Below are 16,061 nucleotides of genomic sequence, written 5' to 3' on the forward strand. Positions count from 1 at the left end.
ATATCAAATTAAAAGAGAAGAAAAGAAAGACAGGTGGGTACCGGTATTGAGGCAGTCTGAAAGGGAGAAAGCCCAGGATGGATATCCTATAAAGGGAAAGTTTGCAGAGGATTAGTTAGGGGTATGTGGAACTTGATATAGAGGAGACATTTTCTTTTGGCCTCTGATAAAATTTTTTAATTACAATTTTTTTTTTTCCTGAAGGAAGCCTTAGTGATGGATCACGTGATTCAGCATTTTCTGTTCTCACAGACAAAAGCCAGAGTCTAGGTGCATTGAATGACTTTCCCAAGCTTTCACATAGTTTGTGTGAAAGCCACTGTGACATTACAGGAAGCAGTGACTCTTTCTCTAAAGCCAGAGAGGACAGTGGGATATGTGCAAAGAGAGAACTGTGGGCTTGGATTTGGTTTGTCTTCTTAGCTATTGGAACTTAATCATTTATCAAGTATTTATTGAGTATCTGCTCTTGTAGAATTGCATTAGGCAATGTGACCTATCACTATTACCCTTGTGAAACATTTAGATAATAGGATAATAAATATCAACTCAGCTCTCATTTATTTAATGGCATTATGTGCTCTCCTAACCAAATGTGCTTCTCCAGGATGTATTACGGAAAGCTTCGGAAGATGTAAAAGCAAAGCAGAAGATTCTTCAAGAGAAACGGAGGTAAGACGTAAGATTTTCTGTTTGCTAAAATCCTCTGTACTATGTTAAAACAAATTCTGATTTCTGAGTAGGCAGATTTGGTGATTATTATGACAGTTTCTCTTCCTTAGCTTGTGACATCTTATGATATTAAGCATAATATGGTCAAAATCCCCCAACCAACGTAATCAATGGAAAGTATTTGTAAAGTATATATTTTCATGTACACATATGTTAAAACTTCTCAATACGGAGTGAAAGATTAGTTCAGTGTTTGATTAGATGAAGAAGACAACTGCCCAGGGGTCCAGCTGACAACTTCACTTTCCCTGTGTCCTTTGCCATTTAAACTCTGGAGGGTTGGTCCCAGTTCCTTCCCTCTTCCAGTACTGCTTACAATTTAAGATAGAGTATGCTTCAAGTAAAAGTATCACTTATATACAGTTAAAATAAAAAGAGCAAGCCTATATTACAAAACCATTGTTTACATTGGTAGGGTTGACTTGATGTCCAGTTCAGGTGTTAAGCAAGTTAAATTGAAAATAATCACTGTTGTCCAAGTAAAGTCAGACTTTGGAAGCTGTGATAACTTTGAGAAACAAATTTTTAGGGAAGTGTTATTAGTTTTCGGCATTTTTTGGTGTGTGTGAACCGTGATGTGCTATATAACCATAACTTTCTTCAAAACTTAAATTTGAAACGTTAATTATGCATTTATCAAAATAAATATAAAATAAATGTCAGAAATCTTCAATGAAAAGCAAAGGCCTCTTTAAAGCCTTCAGATAGAAAAAGCTGGTTGATGACTTTTTTGTCATCACAATGATAGGCATGAAAGGTGACCATCCTATTACAATAATGCCATTTGGTGTGAACTTATTTTTATAGCAAAATGCTTTTTTTTAAATTTGAAAACAATCAGTGTGCCATTTACTGTCACAGAGTGATTATGTCATACCCTCCAATTCTCTGTTTTGGGGTCCCTTACAAAGTCAGTATTCTATTTAGTTAAACAATGGGAACCTAATTATAGAGTAGACATTTTTGAGAAAAACTTTGATTCATATATATTTAACCCTATATGTATACGCATTTAAAAAATACATAATATATTAATTCATGTCAGTAACTCCCTCAGAAAGTCTGATGTACTCTGTATATCATATCCACATAGAAGGACTGATATACAGCTTTGTCATTGTCCTTTAATGATGGATATATTTAATCAGTCCAGTAAGTATATTATGTCAGTTGTAATAGCCCATGGTCATGAATTTGAAAAGAAAAGCTGTTTTTGTGTAATGAGAGGAGCTACAGGGTGGGTGGAGGGAAAGAATTATATTTGGTACCATTCTTGGTTGGGAAAGGAGAATAACATTTGCCAGGCACCTAATGTCTTCCAAGTTTATATGGAACATTATCCGTTTTACTCCTCACAGAATCCCAAGTGGCTAGGCAGGTATTATTCCCATTTTTCAGACGAGACAGAAAGTTGAAGCGACTCATCCATAGTCACATGGTTGTTACAAAGACAAGCTTGTATTTGAAGTCACATCCATCTTTCTGGTTCTTACATCCAGGTGTTTTTCATAGCTCCAAGCAGCCTCCTGTTATTATGACTGTTTCTGTCGTGTCTGCTATGTCTCGTTTTCTATTTTTACACTTTTAATACAAAAGCCACATAAAACATAGTATAGCAGACAGAGTCAGAAAAACAGGAGCTAATGTCTGTTGCCCTTGTAAACTTGCTTAATTAACTTTGGTTTACCTTTGAATTTGGAAAAAGAGAGAAAACTAAAGAATATCTTTTGGCATATTCCAAACTGTGTAGAATATTTGGAGGTTTGAGAACATGCTGAAAGTTAGAAATACCTAAATTTTAAAATGGTCAAATCATCATTTTTCAAAAAATGCTGTGATGTACATATTAGACCAGTTAACATTTCACAACTTGCCCTTTCTAGTTCTTGTAAACTGTAAACTTTCTAGTTCTTGTAAATTTAAATTGGCAAACTCATTTTTGAATCAAAGAGTGCTTGTGTTTGACTGATATTGTTATTGCCTATCATGTTTATGCAAAATGCTTGGCCATACAGAGATACCGAGTGTGCTTACTAAGTCTTGCAAAATATCTGTATATTTTATGTATATAGTTCCTTTGATATTTATCATCTGAGTTTGTTTATTAACTGTTTGTAAACTGTATATTTTTATTAATATATTTTTTTAACTTTCTAAATGTAATGCTAGAGAATTAAAAAAAGCAAGGACACTCACCCTGTTCTTTGGTGTGAACGTAGAAAACCGAAGCCAAGCTGGGATGTTCATTTACAGTAATAACCGCTTGATCAAAATGCATGAGAAAGTGGGCCCACAGTTGAAACTGAAGTCCTTGTAAGTATGTTTTTGTTTTCAGAGGCACAGGCAGGATGAGGGAAGTTGCAGTAAGATTTTGTCTGTGGAGTTAAGTGATTAATCATAATGGGAGCAGGTGTCATATCCCCCATCCACCCTTCCCATCAGTGTGCAGGCATTCATCTGCCTAATTTATAATGTCAGTGGAGCTGTGTGCCTGCTCTAAGGAAAAAGCACACTTTTGGAAATTTTACCATTTCTTGTGCCATCTACTAGGGTTAAGTTTCTGATATTTCACCAATTAAAAAATAATATAAGCAGAGTAAAGAAATTTTAGAAAAGAAAAATCCATAGTCTTATACCACAGCCCTGTTAACATTTTGTGCAGCCCCTGCATGTATGAGTTCCTGCCAGTTACCTGCATGAGCGTATATTCTTAACACTTCAGCCTGCTTCGATCCCAGAGTAATACATTCTGGTGCTTTCCCAGTGGTGGGTCTGAAACTCCACAAGCTGCTCTCATGAATTATGTAGAGTCCCGAAGAGAGACCATAGAAAAGCACAGAGTCAGACAGGATAACCGCTAGCAATAGGATGGCTCAGGGGGACAGTTTTTCATCTTGTTCCCTCACTCTCAAGGAATTAGTGATTCACTCATGTGTTCATTCAACAAGCACTTGTATTGCAGTATCTGGTGCCAGGTACTGTACTAAGCTCTGCAGACAAAATGCTGAAAACCTACTACCTTTTGCTAAGGAACTTACAGTCCAGTGAGATGGACAAATGTATAAATACGTATTTATTATTGTGTGGGAAGAGCAAGAATGACCTTTTAAAACATAACTTAGTTTAGTCTCTTGCTTAAAATCCCAGTGCATGTAGAATAGAACTTGTTTTCATAGTCAGCCAGTGATCTGGCTGCTGCCTGGCTCTGGGACACACCCCACCCATCCCCAGCCTCTGCCTGCATTCCCCTCACACCAGCAGGCTCCCTGTTCCTTTGACATCCTAAGCTTGTTCCTGCCTTAGGGCCTTGACATTTGCTATTCCCTCTGCCTTGAACCTTCTGTTCTCAGATCTTCTTACTGCTGGTCCTAGCATGTCACTCAGGCACCAGCTCTGAAGTCTGCTCCACAGGAAGGTCCTCTTAGACTGTCTAATTAAAATCAGCCCCTGCCATCACCCCTCTCTACCTTTTCTCTCTTCACAGATTACAGCACCTGCTGTATTTTCCTTATACCACTTATTGCCATCTGAAATGCCCTTATCACCCTTAATGGCTGTCATCCTTTAATAGAAGAGAAACTTCGTAAACAGGGACCTTGTCTTTCTTATTCATAATGTATTCCTAGTTCCTCAAATAGGCCCAGGTGCTGAGCGTGAATGAATTGATGAATGAACAAATATATGTTAGAGGCAAGTGTCAGGTGCAAAAAGCCTCTTAGGAGGGGCAGTACATGAAACTGGGAGCATTTAAGTTAGGTTTCCTGGAAAAAATGATGCCCAAACTCAGACTTACAGAATGACTGGCTGAAGGGAGGGCAGGGCGGAAGGGGAAAGTAATGAAAAACATGATAGGCAGCGGCCCCAAATTGGGAAGGTATGACTTGTGTGCCAGGCTGCGGGCACTGGGGAGCCCCTGAAGAGCTAGACTTCTGGATGCGCATTCCCTAAACAGGTTATAGCACTAAGCAGAATATCCCAGCTACATACATCATGAGCTGCTAAAAATGTGAAAAAAAATTGAGTTTATCCATCAGACTGTTACTTCTCAGATAATACAGCCCATATATTCCCACTGAGCACCTGTGGACCTCTGCAATGATGAGGAGAAATCCAACCCGACAGGTGAAATGAGGGTGAAAAAAGTGACTGGCTCATATTGTTAAGAGGACCATGTCAGTTTATTGCTGTAAGGGATTGTTAGGGATGTTTATTGCTAAACGGCCTCCTCTTCCCACCCACCTTGACTCCCCATTGTCAGGTTATAGGTTTGGAAAAGGAGTCATATTAAGTCAGTAATGATGTATTTAAGAGATTTTGTATTATGGGACCAAGCACAACCAGGATAACCGTAGACTTACATTAAAAAGTACAGTTATAAGATAACTTGTTAACTTTGACATGGTTTGGACCAAATGACTGAATTTGTTTTTTAAAAAATTCATTTTGAAAGATGAGGGTATATTAGCTTTTTCTGTTTCCTTAGCTCAATTTTGTATAATTTCTATATGTATTTATTCTTCCAGACTTGGTGCAGGTGTGGTTGGAATTGTTGATATACCCCTGGAGATCATGGAACCATCCCATAATAAGCAGGAATTTCTCAATGTCCAAGAGTATAAACATCTTCTAAAAGTTATGGGACGATACTTGGTCAAGTACTGTAAGGACACTGGAATCAGTGAGTATTCAGTAGTCATAGTAAGAGATACTTAATGGGAGATTAACTTGGTGATGTCTTTAAGCTGGAATGATTGTACTGATTCGGGTAACCAGTAACCCCAAACCCTGAAAGAGAGTGCCTGCATTAAAAAAACAAACATAAGGGAAATTAGTCTTAAAATCTTCCCCAGAATATTGCATGAGAAATAAAGCAGCAGATTAAAAATTCTAAGAGGAGGGCAATCAGAGAGCACTATGAAGTGGCAGCTGATCCTGTAGAGAGGGGGCAGAAGTTTGCTGGAAATAAGCTGAGAAACCCCCAAAGGACACTCCAGGACTCTACTGTGTAGGAGTGCAGAGTCCCACATGGACGTGAGTAGCACCTGCAGTATTGTTACATCATGCTGTAGAATAATCATTGTTGACCCTGGATAATTGTAGATATATTAAACCATGTTTTGTATATCTAATAAGTCTTGAATATGTTAACTCCAGAAAGATTTAGATGAAAAAAATCACTAAAACACATATGCTTGGAAACCTAAAAAGATAAACTTTAGTTATCTGGAAAATTTGACTTTTTCAGATCACCTCACTCTCCAGAGATACCTGAACAGTGGTGTGCTGTGCTGTGCATTAGTTAAATAAACTTCCTTTAAATTATGCAGACATAGGGCTTAATTTATGGAAAGAAATAGGCTACTGTGTATTTGTTCAGTGAATTGCATGAAGTATGTATAATTCATGCATATCAAAAATTATGTCTCTAACCTTGAGACAACTTAAAATCTTATTATTGTCCCACTTGAAGTTGTAATCTTAGAATATTGTCTTTTCTTCTGTACCCACTCTGCTTGGTTCTGAAATTTTCTCATACCAGTGGAACAGGAAAGAGTGCAGGAACTCAGGGGAAAAAATGTAAAGGGGGAATGACGTTGAGGGCACAGATTTCCTGCCCAGACTGGATTTTCCTGTCACAGTGTTAAACCTCCTCAGAGTGTGGTCTGTGGACCGGCAGCATCAGCATTACCTGACAGCTTGTTATAAATGCAGAATCTCAGGTCCCACCCAAGAACTACTGGATTAAAATCTGCACATTAGCAAAATCTCCAGGGGATGTATATGCACACTGAAGTTTAAGAAGCACTACTCTGAAGAGTACATCTTTTGCTTAGCATAGGCATACTTTTTCACATGTGTTTTTTTTTTTTCTCAGAGACATGTTTGAAGTTATACTAAATGTAGGAATGACTACATTATTTGGCTAGCTGTGCTTAAAACTGTAGAAGACATAGGAATATACAGGGTGAGGTGGTATAAATCAATGATCTACTTGCTGGTCTTTAAATGCTAGCATGACATGGTTCAAAAAGAAAACGCTGAGCATTTGAAAATTATGTCACTTCCCCCATCCTCATATTTTCTCTGGAAGCTCCTTTGTGTGGAGTGTGGGTAGCCTCCCAACTTTGTACTCTCAACTCCAGGGTGTGACTTGCCAGCCTTCCCCCCTGTATGTAACTTCCTATTTCTATCTTATCTACCTAACTTTTTCAAAACCTTCTTAGTAGATGTAATAAGATTCAAGATTAGTAAGTTATATTTGTATTATAATTATTGATGGTTAATAACATGTTGATTTCCTAATTCCATAATTGTCTATGAATTGATTTAGGGCTAGAGGATACTCTCACAAAAGATGTTCCTCTAGCAGGAAAGCAGAGAGTGGAGAAAGGACAGTGAGCATGTGCATTTGCTCACGTATCTCACAATTTCATCCCCAGACATCATTATCAAACTGAATCAAGTGGTCAGGGTCAGAATTGGTAGTCTCAGGAACTGTGCTGAGGAGATCAACCTTCAAGGTCTTTGCTTATTAATTCCCACAGGAGTAAGCAAAGTTATGTAATGCTTGACTAATACTCTGAAAGCTAGTATTACAGGACACGCAATTTTAATGAAAAGTATTTGGGTAGATTTTTTGCCTTATAAATAAAAGATGCAGTCTTTGTATTTGCTGCAAGTCTGATCAGTTTCTGTGGAAAACTGGGCCCTTGTAAAAATCGAATCAACAGAAAGGGGAATGGAGAGGTAATGACTTTTGTGTCGTTTGTCAAATCTGCATTTACTTTTGGCACAGTTCATGCTAAGAATCTCAGAAGCGTTTTTCTTGACTCTGAGTCTGTCCTCACCTCACTGTCTGCTACTATGTTTTCTGAAACTTTATGCATCCTTTCCAGTAAAATGGAAATATTAATCATCAGCTTTTTGGAATAGGGAGAGAAGGAGAAGAAGAAGATAGAGGGAAATATCAAATGAAATTTGAGTTGGAGCAGCAACGATTATGTAGAAGTGTATTACTCAAATTTTCCAAAATGGATCAGAATATAGCTGACGTGCTACAATGAAATCTATGATGTAATAAGCACAGTCTTTCCTAGCAGCACTCAAATCATAGGGCCTCAGGTTGGTAAGAAGGTTAAAAATCATTTAATTGAGTCACTACCTCCCACCCCATGCTTTAATTCCCCTCTACCTCACGCACCCCTGCCCTAGGCAAGTGGAAGCCATTTTAAGCCTGAACAAGGGTTTTCCATGAAAGAAAAATCACTACTTCTTGAGGCAGCCCATGAATCTTTGCACAATTGTGTTAGAAAGTACATTTTCATGTTAATGTCAAATCTGTTACTCATATGTTCTTTTACTCATTCGTCTGTGCCAGGCATGGAGTGTTATAGGACCAACACATCAGATGTGGTCCACCCTTTCTGGGAATTTACAGTCTAGCAGGGCTAATGCAAGTTCGCAATTAGAAATGGGATTGGTGCCCAACAGAGAAGAAGTGGGAGCCAGTGATCAGGAGCTTAGAGTTTAGAGGCCAGAGAAGGCCTCCCTGAGGAAGAGATACTTCCTGAAGGATGAGGAGGAGTTAGCAAGGGTAACTTCATTCTCCCCCCTTGGGGTCAGGAAGGATAGATCTAAAGCCTTTTCAAATGACAGCCCTCTATTTGAAGTTTTCTGTCTCTCTTCAGTCTTATATTATCCTAACATTTCCAAGTTCTGTTGTTATTCTTTATTTGACAAGGCATTAAATATATTCACCATTTTCACATTATTTTTTGTGAAGTCTATTACCTGGAAACAAAAGTTTCAGATGAAACCTTGAATAAAATGGGATCATCATCTCTTTAAGTTGTAATTCTGTTGCTATAGCCTAATATATTCTGAGTAAGCACATTATTGACCCTCAGTATCTTTATTACCAATTAAAGTTCTTAATAAAATGCTTAATGGGTGTTCTTGTTAAGCCATACTTCTTTTATATTTTTCCAGTAATTGTTTTTGGACCCTAGTGTAGAATCCTATATTTATTCCTATTAAATGTTATCACCTTATTAGGCTCATTTTTCTCATGTTGTCAGGACCGTTTTTGGAATCTAATGGTGACTTTTACCTAATGTGCTATTCTTCCTGATATGTTAGGTTTGGCCAGTATTTCCTCTCTGATTTTATTTAAATCCTGTTGCACTGGATACAGAAATCAAGCACTTGGCCCTCCACTGATGACCTCCAATGAGGTAGAAATGGGACACTGAGTGAGGACAATTAATTGTATTAATTTCTCAGTTTGTGTAATTTTGAAAGTAAGGGATACTATTTGTTAGATGAATAATTCTTTTAAAAATAGATAACTCTCTATGCCTTAGCTTGGGCTGCTATAGCAAGATACCATAGACTGACCAGTTTATGAGCAACGTAAATCTATTTCTCATAGCTTTGGAGGCTGGAAGTCCAAGATCAGGGTGCCAGCACGGTTGGGTTCTGGTGAGAGCCCTTCTTCCAGTTTGCAGGCTGCTGACATCTTGTTGTATACTCCCATGGTGGAAAAAGAGTGAGTGAGCTCTCTGGCCTCTTCTTATAAGGGCACCAAGCCCATTCATGATGGCTCCCCCTAATGACCTCGTTACTTCCCAAAGGCCTCACCTCCAAATACCATCGCCTTGGGAATTAGGTATCAACATAGGAATTTAGGAGGGACACAGATGTTCAGCCCATAACAGTCCAGTAGCCAGATGTAGCTAGCTGCTCACAACAAAATTTTGTTTCTCTTATTATATACTTAAGTCTCTGAGATCTCAGGAAGGCACTTCAAGAAAAGTGAAACACAACATTCTGCTAGGGATACACGTTGAGTGAGGAGGCCTGTGTAAGTATTGAAAGATGAGGCTATGAGACAAGTTTATTTGAAGGTGTAGGTTGAGAAGCAAGTCATTTTTTTAAATTCAGTTTTTGAAGTTACGGATTTTATGTATGTATTCTATTGTATTTTTAAAATATTGTATTTTATCTTTTATTTAAAAACATTTTTATTATGGTGGTATGGGCTGAATTGTGCCTCCCCTGAATTCATATGTTTTAGTCCTAACTCCCAGAAACCCCCAGAATGTGATTGTGTTTGGAGATAGGACCTTTAAAGAGGTGATAATTTTAAATGAGGCAGTTAGGCTGGGCCCTAATCCAATGTCATTGGTGTCCTTATACGAAGAAATGTGGACACACGAAGAGACACCAGGGATGGGTGTGCACAGAGAAAAGAATATGTGAGGACACAGTGAGAAGGTGGAGAGAAGCCTCACAGGAAACCAACCTGCCAACACGTTGATCTTGGGCTTTCAGCCTCCAGAGCTGTGAGGAAATAAATCTCTGTTGTTTAAGCCACCCAGTCTGTGGTGTTTTGTTATGGCAGCCTTAGTAAACTAATATATATGGGAAATTGCAAAATTAGACAGATTTAAGGAAAATGAAATCCGTAAACCCTTCATCCAACCTCAACAGTTATCAACTTCTGGGCAAACTGGTTTTATCCATGCTCCCACCTACTCCCCCACAACTGGGTAATGAAGGACATTCCATACACTTTATAATTACATCCGTGTGTGTGTGTGTGTATATATATATATATATATATATATATATATATATCTTTATTTTAACATGGAAGAACTTTTTAAATAAATTTATTTATTTATTTTTGGCTGCGTTGGGTCTTCGTTGCTGTGCGCGGTTCTTCTCTACTTGCAGCGAGCGGGGGCTACTCTTCGTTGCGGTGTGTGGGCTTCTCATTGCAGTGGCTTCTCTTGTTGCGGAGTACAGGCTCTAGGTGTGCGGCACCACAAGCTCTACTTGTGGCACACGGGCTCAGTAGTTGTGGCTCACAGGCTCAGTAGTTGTGGCTCGCGGGCTCTAGAGCACAGGCTCAGTAGTTGTGGCACATGGGCTTAGTTGCTCCGTGGCATGTGGAATCTTCCCGGACCAGGGCTTGAACCCGTGTCCCCTGCATTGGCAGGCAGATTCTTAACCACTGTGCCACCAGGGAAGCCCCATATATATTTTAGCATGTATTCCTAAAAGAAAGAACTCTGTTTAAAAACATAACCACAATACAAGTATCACACCTAAAAAATTATCAATACTTTCTTAATATCGTAAAAATATCCAGCCTATCTTTTATATTTTGAATTATTTTCTGTTATAAATCATAGCCCCTCTACCCCAACCTCATATTTCTCTTTACTGCTCACTCTCTCTTTTTTTTTTTGACGGGGGAATTTATTTGTAGGAAAAACTGAGTTGGTTGTCTTATAGTTTTCATGGTTTAAATTTTGCTGACTGAATTACTGGGTGTAGTTTAACAGATTCTTCCATTCTGTTTATTTCTCTGTAAATTGGTAGAATCTAGCAGCTTGACCAAATTCAGATGCGTTTTTTTGTTGTTGTTTCATCAAGATGCTCCAGAGGTGGTAGTGTGTTCTATCAGGAGCCATAAGTCATTCGATTGTCTCTCTTTTAATAATATTAACAGTTAATGATCAAAGCTCAGATCCCTTAAGAGTTCCAAAATCTTATATTCTAATTCTTTCATATTTTCTTTGATTATTAACTCTAATACTTCTGTAGAGAAAAACTTTTTTCATCTACTATTTGGTTACCCATGTTAGTTGGTAATTTACTATTTGACAGCAGAAACAATATAACTCTATACGACTAAACAAATTACATTGGCTGAACGCTTGATTTGAGAGGAATTAGAGATAAAATTAAAATATTAAAAAACATTATAGACATTTGCCTAACTGATTTATATGGCATAAATATGTACTCTGTTTAAAATTGTTACTTTGTGCCAGCTCCCAGGAAATAGCAGGATGGTTCAGGAGTTCAGTGGATTGATTTTTGTTTTTTAAAAATGATCACATTCTTAGATTTTATCCATTTATACTGCTTTCACCTGGTAATTGAAATTATCACCATTGACAGCACTTACGCTTCCTTTTCTTTCTGACTGCACTTGTATTATTATCATGATAATGACATTTTTTACATCTACAATGAAGTTTCTTGCTAAAATATCTCAGAGGATCTCACCTATATTGCAAATAAAATATGAAAAAGCCAGCCCTTCTTTTGTCTGGAACTAAATACACTTTGATTCTTACAGTTTGATTTTTCCCTGCCATACCAGAAGCAAGTCCTCAAAACTCTCTTCATTAGTCTGCATATGTGTACCTTAGAAGAAAGAGTAAGTTGTATCTAATGACTCTGATATTAAGACAGTGCAATCAGAATTAAACACAAGTGGTATTAACAACAGCGAAAAGAGTCTTTACACTTTTGAGACCATTAAGTCAGTTAGGGGGCTTTGTGTATGTCTGAGTAAGGTAAAGAGAGTCCTGGTAGAAAGAAAAATTATGCTAATCCAGGTATTGAGGAGACCTAGGTAACTAACTAGGCTATTGCCCATGATAACACAAAATGTTTTATGAATATATTTCTATTATTATGTCTAATTTTGATTTCCACATTTTAGAAAGAATAAGAAAAGATGAGTATATCTAAAGAAAGCTATGAACATGACGAAATAAAAGTATAACCTAAAAAGGGAAAGTAAAATTGCTCCTTTATAAGGAAAGAACCAGTAGAAACCTAACTCTCCTGAGGTTTGTTTTTGAAAGTTTGTCACCCTGAGGCCTCCATCCATCTTCCTTCTAGTGTCCAGTGTGCAGAACGATGTGGTTCTGAACTGGTAGACAGGAAGCCCTAGGGGACCTTAGAGGGTGGCTTGGAGTCCTTGAATCCCTGGCTACCAGTGATTGTCTAAGATGGCATTATGTCTTGTACATGTACATGCTACAGTTTTTCAAATACATATGGATGTAGTTGTGGGTAGTAAGATGTAAAATCACACAAAAGTATGATTAAATTCATGATTTATTTATTTATTTTGTCATCATGTATTTTCTCAAGTCGGGAGCAGGAGGTGGTTCTAAAATCATTTTTGCAGCTTAAGGAGATCCTTGTGGGAAGCAGCTGATATGGAATGAGAGAAAATGATGTGACATTGTCAGGTGAAGTAATGACCTTACTATGAAGTTGGACCAACTCCGCAGATTCCTGGAGTCTGTGGAGTCTGCTGTGCTCACAGCAGAGTGGAGAAGGAAAGGTATTCAGACTGCAGCTGCCACCTACTTCTGCCATTGACTGTACTGTACCATGAGACTGACCCAACCCCACTCCGCCACATCCACGAGCCAAGAGAAAGAATGGCGCTGGAAGCACCTTCAGCACCACTGAAGACATCTTGCCTTGTTTCATCTCGCCTCAATTTAAATAGAGTTCTTTGGGAAGTGATCATATAGGCCCTCTCTCATCTCAAATGCACCACACATTCTCTAAGCCATCATGGCAGTTCTTCCTGATAAGTGGCCGCTGGCCTCAAGAGTGTACAGGCTTCACTACCAACTGATGGGAGTTGGCGTATCAGTTGAAACCAGTTTGCTATCCCTAACCCAGAGATGCCATCAAGACTATAAATGAGGGCCTCCCTGGTGGCGCAGTGGTTGAGAGTCCGCCTGCCGATGCAGGGGATACGGGTTCGTGCCCCGGTTTGGGAGGATCCCATATGCCGCGGAGCGGCTGGGCCCGTGAGCCATGGCCGCTGAGCCTGCGCATCCGGAGCCTGTGCTCCGCAACGGGAGAGACCACAACAGTGAGAGGCCCGCGTACCGCAAAAAAAAAAAAAAAAAAAAAAAAAAAGACTATAAATGATAAATGATCACACCGTGGATCAGCTTAACAAGGGTCTCATGTCTAGCTTAGCTAAGAATGACACAGGTAATGACAAATAGGACAATATTCAACAGACGAGGATGTGTGATCAACAGTCCTCTGAGAATGGATGTGTAATTTCTATTTGAGATCTTTAAAAATAGAATATAATCATCTATTTAGGTGCAGAACTACCTGAAGGCAGGGACCTCATTTAAATACCTTCTCCATCTTAAGATTTTCCTGGTGCTTTGATTTCATAAGCTGTTTTAGGTTTCCTTATTTTGATTGAAAACATCAAAGCTTTGCTTTGGTAGTTTATTACTGAATTTTATTACTTCTCCACTTGGCTAACTGATTCCCTGAATGTCATTATACATTCTATGAATAGATACGAAACTGACATCTAGGAGGCTGTTAACATTTCTCCTCTTTTTAAGAGGAAAAATCTATGTGAACTGCTCTTTTAGTTACTGGTTTTTGACAATTTTTTTAGTAAGTTATTGCACTAGTTCCCACTATTTTTTCCTGGTTTTAAAAGGCTCCTGAAAAATTAATCAAATTAATTTAAATGTTAGGAATCTTCTGAATACAGTACTCCATACATAGCAATAAATTAAATTTTCACAGATTTTCTCAGATACTTATTCTAGAAATCAGGACTTTAATTTTGTGTGCATTAATCCCTGATTATTCCATTAATTTAACAAGCTTGTTGATTATTCAAATAAGAGTCTCAAGGTATGTATTCTATAATTTTGAATATTATAAATATTTCCTGTTTATAAATGTAAACTGAATTTTAAAATCAGAATACCTTGAGATTGTTAAAATAATATAATTGTGAAATTAATAAATTTTGGGTTACCTACATAACATTCTCCATTGGCTGGAAATATTTAAGATGTATTTTTAAAAGTCAAGTACTTTTTCATATTTTGAAATTTCAGTTTTTTTCTCTTAATAGACCTCTTGATGAAAGGGCAATTTAAAAACCTTCATTAATACACATTAACAAAAAATGGTTTATTAAAACCATATATTAAAAATATCCATAATTGTATACCACTTCATATGTTAAGGCCAAGCTGGTTTAATAAATTTTATTATTAATTTTACTATTTCTTGCCAGACTAGAATAGACAAGAATTTTTTTCCAGGTTTATTGGGCTATAATTGACAAAAAAAATCGTGTATGTTTATAAAGTGAACAACATGATTCATGAAATATTTGTGAAATATTTACCACAGTCAAGTTAATTAAAACATCTGTCACGTCACACAGTTACCTTGTTGCATGTGTGGGGGATAAGAATGCTTAAGATCTACTCTCTTAGCAAATTTCAAGTATGCAATACGGTATTATTAACTATAGTCACCATGTTGTACATTAGATCCTCAGAACTTACTGAGTTTATAACTGAAAGCTTGTACCCTTTGACCAACGTCTCCCCATTACCTCTGGCCCACAGTTGCCAGCAACCACCATTCTACCTTCTGTTTTTATGAGTTCAACTTTATTATTATTATTTTTAGATTCCACATATAAGTCATATCATGTATTTTTCTGTCTGGCTTATTTCACTTAGCAGTAATGACCTCCACATTCATTCTTATAGCAAATGGCAGGATCTTCAAATTTTTTATGGCTAAATAATATTTTATTCTCTCTCTCTCTTGCATGTGCACACACACACACACCATTTCCTTCAGCCATTCATCCATCGTTGGACACTTAGGTGGTTTCCATATTTCCATATCTTGCCTGTAGTGACTAATGTTGCAGTGAACATGGGAGTGCAAATATCTTCTCAAGATACCGATTCCATTTTCTTCAGATATATACCCAGAAGTGGGTTTCTGGATCATATAATAGTTATATTTTTAATTTTTGAGGAAACTCCATACTGTTTTCCATAATTCTCATACCAATTTACATTCCCACCAACAGTGCACAAGGCTTCCCTTTTCTCCACATTCCCAGCATTTGTTTTATCTTCTCTTTTTGATAATAGCCATCCTAACAGGTATGAAGTGATATCTTATTGTGGTTTTGATTTGCACTTCCCTGATTATTCGTGATGTTGAGCACCTTTTCATGTACCTGTTGGCCATTTGTATGTCTTTTTTGGAAAACTGTCTATTCAGGTCTTTTGCCCATTTTTCAGTAGGAGTTTTATTGTTGTTATTCAGTTGTGTGAGTTCTTTGTACATTTTAGATATTAACCCCTTATCATATAAATTACTTGCAGATATTTTCTCCCCTTCTGTATGTTACCTTTTCATTTTTTTGATTGTTTCATTTGCTATATAGAGACTTTGCAGTTTGATATAGTCCCACCTTTTTTTTTTTTTTTTTTGCTTGTGTCATGTCAAAAAAAAAAATCATCACCCAGACCAATGTCAAGGAGCTTTTTGTATGTTTTCTTCTAGGAACTTTATGGTTTCCCGTCTTACAATTAAGCCTTTAATTCATTTTGGGTTAATATTTATGAGTGGCATAAAATAGTTTCATTCTTTTGTGAGTATATCCAGTTTTCCCACCATTTATTGAAAAGAATGTTCTT

At 37.4% G+C, this 16,061-nt stretch overlaps 1 protein-coding gene across 1 annotated transcript in view; it reads left to right on the plus strand.

Moving 5' to 3' along the window:
• Positions 1 to 16,061, plus strand: part of MORC1 (MORC family CW-type zinc finger 1) — a gene marked incomplete at both ends in the record, with an annotated part of 187,542 nt that overhangs the window by 65,672 nt on the left and 105,809 nt on the right. Inside the window, 3 exons of the mRNA XM_079704879.1 lie at positions 608 to 672; positions 2,902 to 3,045; positions 5,256 to 5,410. Of these exons, the coding sequence (XP_079561005.1) occupies positions 608 to 672; positions 2,902 to 3,045; positions 5,256 to 5,410 (364 nt within the window). The remainder of the gene's footprint in view (positions 1 to 607; positions 673 to 2,901; positions 3,046 to 5,255; positions 5,411 to 16,061) is intronic.

The sequence above is a fragment of the Hyperoodon ampullatus genome, assembly GCF_949752795.1.
Source record: "Hyperoodon ampullatus genome assembly, chromosome: 5".
NCBI classification, from domain to species: domain Eukaryota; kingdom Metazoa; phylum Chordata; class Mammalia; order Artiodactyla; family Ziphiidae; genus Hyperoodon; species Hyperoodon ampullatus.